This window comes from Saccostrea echinata, unplaced genomic scaffold (genome assembly GCF_033153115.1).
Source record: "Saccostrea echinata isolate AGI-Se365-2 ecotype Australia unplaced genomic scaffold, CSIRO_AGI_Sech_v1 ptg000027l, whole genome shotgun sequence".
Classification (NCBI taxonomy): domain Eukaryota; kingdom Metazoa; phylum Mollusca; class Bivalvia; order Ostreida; family Ostreidae; genus Saccostrea; species Saccostrea echinata.
This window is the reverse complement of record NW_026889776.1, coordinates 13035086-13046852: the sequence shown is the minus strand read 5'-3', so window position 1 is coordinate 13046852 and position 11767 is coordinate 13035086. Positions and strand designations below refer to the sequence as shown.

General features: G+C 31.6%; 1 protein-coding gene and 1 long non-coding RNA gene across 2 annotated transcripts; both read right to left on the bottom strand.

Annotated features, from left to right (window-relative positions):
* Window positions 1–600: 600 nt before the first annotated feature.
* Window positions 601–3124, bottom strand: LOC133193072 (uncharacterized). Its single transcript, XR_009721877.1, has 4 exons — window positions 3074–3124; window positions 2107–2247; window positions 727–867; window positions 601–624 (listed from the first exon to the last, which is right to left on the bottom strand). It is a non-coding gene; the product is annotated as an uncharacterized LOC133193072 (long non-coding RNA).
* On the bottom strand, window positions 2923–8188 carry LOC133193268 (uncharacterized; the record flags this gene model as incomplete). Its single annotated transcript, XM_061329225.1, has 4 exons — window positions 2923–2936; window positions 3074–3208; window positions 4447–4686; window positions 8023–8188. Coding segments are annotated over 4 exons (555 nt in total), but the record flags the coding sequence as incomplete, so codon positions are not given.
* Between the last annotated feature and the right edge of the window lie 3579 nt (window positions 8189–11767).

The following is an 11767-nucleotide window of genomic DNA, read 5'->3' as shown; positions in this document are numbered from 1 at the left end:
TGCCATACTAAGAAAAAATAATTTTTATTGAAAGTCGGGTAAATCGACAAGAAACATTAGCTCTGAAGAGCTTTTTACCGGTTATATTTATGCTGAAATCATATGCATAAACAAATATTGTTGTGTCAAACTCCTTACAACTTTTAATTTTATATTATTTTGATTTCTTGTACATGTATAATTTCCTTATATTTTGTTTATTTCTACATTGATTTAAAGCCACATCATAAATCTTGAATATAAATATCAACTGCTAGGTGTCTTAATGGCAAATTGAGGTGCATTGAATCGTCAAAAATATATTTTTAATCTTATCCAAGGATAACGTAGATTATAACAAATGCAGTTTGGCTCACATTTCTTGTATCTCTCTCCAATATTATAGATCTGTCCTTACAGCCATTTTTACATAAATGAAAATAGTCATTATCAACTTCTAAAGCAGTGTCAAAATAAATATTATATGTACTACAAATTTTTCCTTACATTTGTTACATATTTCTCCAATATATCCATCCTTGCAGCCATTTGTACAAACTCCGTCTATGTGATTACAGATATTATTCCAACAATTCTGACTGCAAATTCCCTTGCATTGGTTTCCGAAGTATCCAAATCTGCATGCTTTTGAATTATGAGGAGAATATTTTTTTTTAAGATACTTGCAGTATGAAAAAAATCGTAAAGTCAGCTTGACCTTTTAGATTGTTTTATCCTATCATTTACCTGCGTAACACAAATTCCCTATATATCCCGGTTTGCACCCTGTGTCGCAGTGTCCAGTTTGTTTGTTACAGAAGACATTATTGAGACAGTGACCACTGCAGTTATATATACAAGAGGGGCCGTAGTTTCCACCTTTACATGCTGTAAACAATTTCCATGCACAACAAGTGTCAAACCATAAATTGAATAAATAAGTTTCATTCATAATCATTTTTAAAATATTTTCATATTCGAAAGATTATCAACAGTAATCATTAATCATATATCTTTTAACATTTTCTTTAAAATTTTAAGTAAAAGAGTAAAAGCTAATCGTGCTTAGGAAATAAAAAAAAAGAATACTTACAGTAATATAAACCAGATGTCTCTGATGAAACTGTAGCTCTACTGGTTTGTATTTATAACAAAGGAAATGAAAAGTAGCACTTCCACTTGAAACTATGCAACAGCAATAGATAGAATTATGGTCCTTGATTTAGTCTCTTTGTGGAAAGATTTATTGCAATCAGATGAAAACTGTTCGAAGAGTAGCCTTCTGGACGTATTTGGATGTATTTCACCGAAGTTGCTATTTTTAGTAAACATGGCATAAAATAAAATTATGTATCTCAGTATAGTCTACTTGCTGCAATATTACATTGAAATCAAATCAAAACTGTAGGAGAAGTAGGATTTTTAAAGTATTTCACAGAAATTCCAATGTTAAATAACCATAACAACAACGCTAAAAATAAATAAATAAATAAATAAATAAATAAGTAAATAAATCGATAAAAAGAATAATGTATCTTAGTGTAGTCTACTTGTGTGCCAAGTTATACTGAAATCAGACCAAAACTGTAGGAGGAGTAGCATTTTGAAAGTATTTTAAAGGAATTTCACAGAATTTTTTTTATTTTTAGTAACCACGACACCATCGTTCATCAAAATCAAAAACAGATGCACTAAATTATGTATCTTAGTGTGTAGTCTACTTGTGTTCCAAGTTATATTGAAATCAGACCAAAACCGTAGGAGTAGCGTTTTAAAGGAATTTCACAAATTTCTTTTTTTAAGTAACCACGGCAACATTGTTCATCAAAATCAAAAACAGATGAATTAAATTTTGTATCTTAGTGTAGTATATTTGTGTTAAAAGTTATGTTGAAATTAGACGAAAACTGTAGGATGAGTAGCGTTGTTTTGAAAGAAAATACAGATGGACGGACAGACAGACAGGCGGACGGACGGACGACGGACACCTATATATTACATAAGCTCTTCTGGTCTCTGAACAGTAGAGCTAAAATGAATTACCATTCATTTCTACATGTATGAGTGAGTTGTAATTTGTCTTCAGTATATAATTTAAGGATAAAAATAGAAGCATGTCATATTTACGTTCTTGGCAATTTATTCCTTTCCATCCGTCAGCACATCCATTTTCACAACGACCGGTCACGTGGTTGCAGACCTCATTTTTTATACAATGGCCAGAACATTTTTGTTTACAATCAAGACCATACCATCCTCTGACACACTCTAGTTTAAGAAATGCTGCTATGTATTTGTCGTTAATATACAGCAACTTTATAATGTAGGATGGTTTTGCATGAAATATGGAGAAAACGAACAGTAATCAAGCTCAAAAGTCTATTGAAACAATACAAATCGGGAGCAGAGCAAACACGGACCTCCAAAAACATCAGAGGTGGGGTCAGGTGCCATGGAGGAGTGAGCATCCCCGTTGACCGGTCACACCCGCCGTGTGCTTACTGTCATGATATTACAAACGAAAAAAAATTCCATAGACAATTCAGTGTGTAAAATATGGCCGGACAATTTGTATGAAAAACTTTAAACCGCATTCGACTTAGTGATGGATTGTGGTTGCTTACAGGTAATTGTATCGACAATAGAACTTCCGAAATTTTGACTTTAAACGAGACTGTTGATATCCTTGTTTGTCAATAGCTTGCCTCGTTTTAGAAATTGTTCGTACCTAGAGCATGCTCTTGCGTATCACATCAACTGGGAGACACATACTCCAAATATAGGTGAAAAATGATATATTGCTACATACATATTGCTACATAAATAAGGGAAGTTGACGATAGAGTTGAAGTCATATCGTTTATAATAAAGTTTCGTTGTTAGGTTTCCAATTACTTTTTTCAGTAAAATATGAAATAGATGTGTCAGACACGGTGGTATCTTTTATTTAGAGTTAACTGGAATATATCAAGTGGACATAAGAGTGGAAATAACTGTTAATTGATACAATGTAATACGTTTGTCGATATATTTCCAAATACTTGAAATTAATAAAAATGAATGTTAAATTTGTAGAAAATCGCAATGTTCATACTATTTTCACATAATTGTCCTATCCAACCACGCGTGCATCTCAAGCATGTTCCATTTATGATGTTGCATCTTTGGTCTTCACAGTTGACTGAGCATTTTTGATCACAATTTCTTCCATAAAAATTTCTACTGCAACCTGATGAGAAAGAAAAACAAAAAAAAATTCGAAATTGGATCATACTGTTAATTTGAAATAATCTTCCTCTTATCCACTTAACGGAATCTTTACTTTAATGAATATAATAACTGATATTTGACATTTATAAGAAGAGTCTTAAATGCAAATTTTGAATAGAAATTGTTTGATTCATTCTAAATTTGGTTGCATAAAAATTATCAAATATGAATGTAAGAAATTCATAAATGTTTTCTGTATGTTACACTATCATTTCTGAAAATTCATTGAGCTTTTGCAATGTAATTTTCTATTATCAAAACTCAATATGACCTAAAGAAGATCTCCATTGATTTGTGGGTCCAAAGGGTCAAGTACAGAATTTCATACATTGCAAAAATTATTTCAGGATGATTACTTTAGCTTCTTTTGAGCTTTTCAATGAAATTGTATGCCAAAACTCTCAATACCTTAAAATTTAAAGGAAACTTGATAATAATAATGATTTTGATGTCAAAAGGTGAAGGTCATAATATCATACATTCTGTGTGTGTGTACCACTTGTTTACTGACAATTTATCAAAAAGCCTTTGACCATTTACAATGAAATTTTAATTCACAACCCCGATGTCCTAAAAAGATCCCTTGATTTTGAGGTCAAAAAGAAAAGGTCAGAAATTCATTCATTCTCTCCGTTTTTTTTTTTGTTTGATTTGTTTTGTTTTAGTTTTTTTTTTGTAGCACTTGTTTAGGAAAGGTTCTCAGAAAGCTTTTACGTTTTACGTTTCCGACATGAAATTACATATTACAAACACAGTAAATGCAAATATTTGTATATACTCTCAACCTTTTTGACATTTCTAAATTTTTCGCGCTTAAAGGCTGCCTTTGCTCTCTTTAGAAAAAATTGGACTTCCCATCAAACAAGGACGCTTTATATGTAAATCAAGCTTTCTTGAATTGGCCCGGGTCAAAAATGTAGAGTCAGAGAGATAAAATGAACAACAGATAATCAGTGAAGTTCAGTTGAATCTTCGGTGCAGGTAATCTAAAAAAAGGGACAAGTCCTCTGAAACAACGACATGTTGTCTACCTATTAAAAATTTAACTACTCAACAATACAAATTAACGGTTCAGAAATCTTATTCTTTGAAAACTAATGGCTAGGTCAACTATCATCTTATTTTTTGCCATGCCAATTAGCGAAAACTTGCAAAAGACCTTTTTCTTAATATAACAAAATATATGATAAGTGGAACCTTTGACTTTCACTTCACACAAATCAGTATATGACTTAATTTCGTATCCATCAGGATAAACAACTCCATTCAATCTTTCATTGTAAAAGATTACATAACATCCGTATCCCAAACAAGTTGTCGTAAAATTCAATGGAGGTAACTCTGGTCCATCTTTGTAACAAAGAGAGGCGTTGTCTCTATCACTGGACTCTGATAAGTACAGAGAGAAGCCGGCAAAGCGGCCTCTTTGTCGATATTCTGGAAAAATATGATATGGTAAGGTTTTATAGCTAAAACATGATTACTAGAAGATACTGACGGGTCCATTTTCTTCGTTTTTAGAAATTAAATTAAAATTTAAATAAAAAGTCCGCAGGTAGGTTAAGGCTTCCCGTAGAATATCACAGTGCACTCTGTGCCTTCACATCTCTGAACTACCAAAATATGACGTCATAATGGAAAATGACGTCAAGTTACTGCAAACTTGAGGTGTTATGACGGGGAGAGTGTCATGAACTTTACACTTAATTTTAAACTGCATGTAAAATGCTAGATAGCTATTGCAAAATTCACCGGTCGTTTAAGGTTTTTTAAGTCTTATATGTCCGAATATTTTAAAAATACACTGCTTACCTACCCTTGATTGAAATTCAACATGTTCAAAATGCTTATGAAAAATATACTTTTGAAATGTACTCTGTTTTATACCCGTGGTTGGAGGTAGAATTTATTGTGTGTGTATAAAAGAGTCTGGCGCAGGTGATTCATGAGGATTAATCTAAGAATTTTTGTGGAAAGTTGAATTTCTCAGGAAATATTTTGTATCTAAGTAATACTATGACTTTTCCCAAGCACATTTCGGATACACGAGGATAAGATGAGTTTATTTATATAACAAAATGTTAATAATTATTGTGTTAATCAGCTGCGCCGAAGCGATTTATATGAAACACTTCAAAAAATTATAAATGACCGTCACGTGATCAACAAAGTCATGTGATATCATAACAAATATGTTAATATATAGCCGAGGAAACCCACTATCTAAATTGGAAGTACTTAAGTTCAGTACTTATAAATTAAAACCAAAACCGACCTCGCAACGACATATTATGTTTTGAGCGCATTTAAAAGCTTCGGGAAGCCTTAACATAGCTGCGTCATGCATTAATCTTGAGATGATGATTTAAGATCCAGTGTCTCTCTCATCAGAAAGTGACTTCACAAGAAATTGAATCTGAAAATATCCAATAATTCGTTTCATCATTTGTTATTTATTTACATATTTACTTGATTAACTGTAATATTCCTACAGGGCTATAACACCAGGGTTCTCCACTCCATGGTGCGTTTAATATGGCGGTCCGGCCACAGTTAAATTCCTCAGCGCCACAGTTAAACATTTAGCGCCATAGTTCCGCCACAGTAAAATATTAGCGCCACGGTTTGATCATTGTTGACCAAAAAGATAAATATATAAATTTATAAATCTCAAAATAAACCTTTAAACCATATACTATTTTTAATATACAGTTTCAAAATGCTTAACCGTAAATGTACTCTAATTTGGGCCCACTGTTTGGTTTGTATTAACTATTCTCCAGACTCCACTGGACTTTAAACATAAGCCATTTCTACACACTTCCAGTAATTGCACATGTAATTTTTGGTGCCATAAGTTACTACGCTTTTACTAAAAATACTCATTTCTCTGAAATTGCAACTGTTCTTTGAGTTAAAAACATCTTCGTTTCTAACATTTTCTTGAATTTTCTTTTACTAATGTATGAAGTGGTACTGTATATTTTTCTAACTTTCTAACATTTACACCTAATTTATTCTCCTCTTACAAATTAATACATTTTCTATTTTTCTATAAGACCAAAAAATTGTTTAATGTACAAGGTATTATGAGAGGTAATCGGTATTTTTATTGGTAGTATATTTTTCTTTAGAAAAAAGGAAAAGTTTAAAGAAACATAACTCTTGCAGTTGGACACATTTTTTTTTACAAGCATATATAAACGACATGATATTCTGACTTGTATAGCATCGCTTCATTATGTTTTCTTATATGGATAAAATGTATGACACTATTATAATTAAACAAACCTCATATGTTTAATTTTATGTTGTGATAATAAAGTAGTTCTCTTTCTATCTACTGTGTCAAATTTCTTCCTAACAGGGTTAGACTTTCAAAACGTAAGCCTCGCTCCATATCTCAAACCTTATTCTATTTAAATATTTTGTTTTGTTTTGTTGATGAATATCAATGTTAATACTGCAAAACATTTTTTATTTTGTGTTTAATCCTGTCGCCTTAAAAATTGTGCATAAACGGGACAGTGGTAGTATCTACATCGTTACGTGCTAATAAACACTTTTCATACAGAGGTGTTTTTTTTTTTAAAAAGGGATTACTTATGCCCCTTAGGGTTAATTAATCTTAGTTTATAACTAATACATTGCTAACCTATCAATTGTCATTACATATATAGTTCAAAGTACTCAAAATCATCTATGCATACATAAATGGTGCGAAATAATTCTTACGTTTTTTCAAACAAATAGTAGTTCACCTTGAATTTAAATGGATTACTCCCTTACAGTAATTACTATAATTTACAAAAGTTTACCGCAATTAAATATAATAAATTCTTTGATACTTTGGTTTACTAAGAAACTTAACTGTACATTCTTTTGTGATTTAGGGCTTTAACATTTCTCAAATGTCACGTAATTGATGTAAAATTCAGAATGTGATCTAATATATATATAAAATATTTTTTTTAATATTAAAAAATCATCTAAGACATGCAAAAATAAAATAAAGTTAAAGTGTATCCAGTTCCTAAAGACCAAGCCTATTTCCTGAGGTAAAGCAGAATTATGTGTGTTAGATCCTGCCTCCTTATATTCAATTTTAACTGAGCTCCTTATGACTATTCATGATTTTATTTGGAACTTTTTGGCATTTTCGTATGATTTAAAGATATTGCTAGGTGTATAAAAGTTCATCAAACTGCCGCATCTTTTTGCAGGTAATCAGTCTTTTTTACGGTGCCTTTCAGGGAACCAGCAAAATATATCGTTTTACTCTGATACAGTGGAATAATAAATTGCAGTAAGTTGAATAGTCAAAATACTTTATATACTTTATTCAGTAAAACTATATATACTATATTAAAATCTTTGATACAATAGTTTGAAACTATAGTTAACTATTTTTAGTAAACTATAGTGAAGTATACATTGTACTATGTAGTTTTTCTCCTTAGGGCTCCGTTTATTACCAATGGGCAGTGGATGCCTTCTAGGCACCTGAGCCAACCACTATCAGGAGTCCGTGTTTGCCCTCCTCTTAGATATTTTTTTTCATTGTTGGAGTTGATAACTGGATATCATCAAGAGCACGTTTTACAAGAACGATTAATTTGTAAGTTAAAAAAAACAGTCATTGTTTCAGTAATTCGTCGATTTCGTAAATGTATCTGTATCACAATTTCCAAAATTGAAGTACTTACATACACATACTATAATTACAGGGTTTGAAATGCATTCATTAAGAACTTGTTTAATGTAAATTCCTACCGTAACCAGTCACGTCTTTAAACAGTATATTGATGCTGTAAATACTGTAAATATCGCCCATATCCACTTTCCACCAAACTGACTTTTCTACTGCGTACGATCCACCGATCACACTGCTACCTGCACATGTACTTTCGTCTCTATCCACTGCATTACTTGAGATAAAAAGTTTTTACATGCCGTAACTTGGCATGGTCTTGTTAAGGACTGATTTGTTGGTTTATTGAACGACAAATCCACTTGAAAAGATACAAACATTTTTTTAATATAAAATATAAAATGTATAAGAGCAAATAAAAAAAATGTTTTAACTGTATTGTAAGACACACGTATTGAGAAATTAATTTTGTATATACATGTACATTTAAGACTTTCCATCTGAAAGAGTGAAAGGAAAACTCATGTGATTTCAGAGTAAATCATTAAATATTCACAGTTTTGGTCTGATTCCAATATAACTTGGCACACAAGTAGACGATCTAAGATACATAATTCTGTATATCGGTTTTTGATTTCGAAGAACAGTGTTGTCATGGTTACTAAAATTAGACATTTATGTGAAATACATTCAAAATGCCACTAATATATTTTTGGTCTGATTTCAGTATAACTTGGCATACAAGTAAACAACACTAAGATGCATGATTCCATTTATCGGTTTTTAATTTCGATGAATGGTGTTGTCATGGTTACTAAATTAGAAATTTCTGTTAAATTCTGTCAAAAGGCCACTCTACCTACTGTTTTACTTTTTTGCGATAAATGTTGCACCAAAAAGAGACTAAACCAGGGATCACTATTCTATTTATTACTGTTGCAAAGTACAAACCAGTAGAGCTACAGTCTCATCAGAGACTTCTGGTTTTTGTAAAAGAGTCTCCATGGGAGGGTATCTCCATGAGAGGATACTTGTGTGGGTACGTGTTTTATATGGAATGAGGATGTCTATTAGATACGTCATGGAATGAGGATGTCTATTAGATACGTCAGTTTCAGATAATATACCAAGCCTAAAAGGTATGAAATTCCATAAGTTTGAAGTGATGCATAGTTATAATAAAATTTACAGCATATTTATTTTAGAGTGAAAACCGTACACCTTACACGAATTTTACCTATAATAAAGAGAAGGTAAAGTAAAAAAGTTTTAGAAAATTCAAAGAATTAGCAAGGCACACTGGATTTTCAGTCGATTTTTTCATACATACCGTATCCTGAGGAAACAGAGATTCCAATCAAAAGCAACATAAACTCTCTAAGGTGCTCCATTTCTTTTTTTTAACATGTAAACTTTCGTGTCCAGGAAGTTATAAATGCTTTAAAAACTCTTCCTATGGTGAGACATTTTAGACAAAGTTAATTTCTAAAACCAATGTTCTGAATTACTCCTTACAAACAATGAATAAACATATTTGTATTTTGTACGTAAGTCCTTTCATTTTCATACAATCGTAAGTAATTTTTCAATCTTTAGAGAACCCGAAGAATTTTGTGTTAAATAAAAAAAATTAAATTCGCAAAAAATGGGATAATATTTGCATGAAATAGTAGATTAAAAGAAAGATCACTGATTAGATTCTTTATGTAAATCCTGTAAAATTATTTATTTACTAATATATTTTCCAATGTCTTGTTGATTTTGTGCTTTAAATAGAATACATCTAAATACCTACATTGTAACAACAGTACTGCTTTACCGCAGGTAGGTTAAGGCTTCCCGTAGAATATGACAGTGCACTCTGTGCCTTCACATCTCTGAACTACCAAAATATGACGTCATAATGGAAAATGACGTCAGGTCACTGCAAACCTGAGGTGTTTTGACGGGGAGAGTGTCATGAACTTTACACTTTATTTCAAACTGCATGTAAAATGATAGATAGCTATTGCAAAATTCACGGGTCGTTAAAAGTTTTTTAAGTCTTATATGTCCGAATATTTTAAAAGTACACCGCTTACCTACCCTTGATTGAAATTCATCATGTTCAAAATGCTTATGAAAAATATACTTTTGAAATGTACTCTGTTTTATGCCCGTGGTAGGAGGTAGAATTTATTTTGTGTGTATAAAAGAGTCTGGCGCAGGTAATTAATGAGGATTAATCTGAGAATTTTTGTGGAAATCTGTAAGAAAAGGTTGTTCTCTAACTGAATCTTGCTTGGAAAAAATGTGTGTTGGCTTTGTTTTAATACAGATTACGATATTGTGTGGAAAATACCCTCAAATTTGTAGGTAAGTTGAATTTCTCAGGAAATAATTTGTACCCAAGTAATACTATGACTTTTCCCAAGCACATTTCGGATACACAAGGATACGATGAGTTTATTTATATAACAAAATGTTAATAATTATTGTGTTAATCAGCTGCGCCGAAGCGATTTATATGAAACACTTCAAAAAATTATAAATGACCGTCACGTGATCAACAAAGTCATGTGATATCATAACAAATATGCTAATATATAGCAGAGGAAACCCTTTATATAAATTGGAAGTACTAAAGTTCAATACTTATAAATTAAAACCAAAACCGACCTCGCAATGACATATAATGTTTTGAGCGCATTTTAAAGCTTCGGGAAGCCTTAACATAGCTGCGACATTCTCAATTCAATTTGGGCAACGCATAATGGCAGTAAATACATGTTAAGTATCAAGGAAATCTCAGTTTCAGTGCATTATCACAAACTTAATCTCAAAACAGTTACTTCCTGGTGAATACAAGTACTCTTCTTTCCGTTTCCACTTTTAGCAGATAATTGTGCTTTGGATGCACTACTGCAATGCACATTATTTTCCTTGTGGCATTCTTGTAAGATAAACATGTTGTATTTGTAATTATTTTTAGATAGTCGAAAAAGGCTGAAATTAACAAGTATTTCAAATACAAAGAAGTGTACTGTTGTTTTTCCCCCTCAAATTAGACAGACATGCATTTGAAGCACTTGAAGATCCAAAAGAATGTTTAGGCTTTTTTTTCAAATGTACGTCTCCCAGAGAGAGATGAAATATGTTTTGTTTTTTGGTATGTTATGATACATTTTTTTTCTGTTCATTTATGAAGGAACGCAAGTACAATGTACGTGTTTTACTTCATTTTTTCTGGCTGTTCAAATATCATGCAAAATAACCAACATCAGAATATGGTGAAATACAAGGAATGACTCTAGGATGAGAAAAAAATGATAAACATATGATGTGGGTCTGATTAAAGATACTTTCTGTATTCAGTCAATAATTCAGGCCACCTTTAAAATGATGTTTGTTTGCCCTCTCTCGACTCAGGATAAAAATATTGGGTATTTCGGTAGGTGGGGAATTATTTTCAACAAAAATTTTCAACATCAATGCTGAGATTTCAAATTCTGTTAAAATAGAAGGTATTAAAACAATTAAAATAGTTGTTGACGGGATGAAGAATTCCTGAATGAATAAAAAATATCGTTTCCTGGAGGAAAAAAGTTTTGAGTCGGGCCATTTTTAGCCAGTCGGTCGGGAGACGGCATATAAACATTTTTTTTTAATAAATGGCCTCAAGGACTAGTTATATACAGAACCCAATTACATCACGTCTCATATTAAGAGACATAACTCCAGTTTGTACATGAACATACAAGTTTTTGATGTATGTATACGTTGAACTGGGATTCTTTCAAGACATAACGATAATATGTTTCAAAAAGGACAAAAAGGTGTCCCATTAGGTAATAAATTAATGTCTCAACATTGTTCAATGTTATTTCT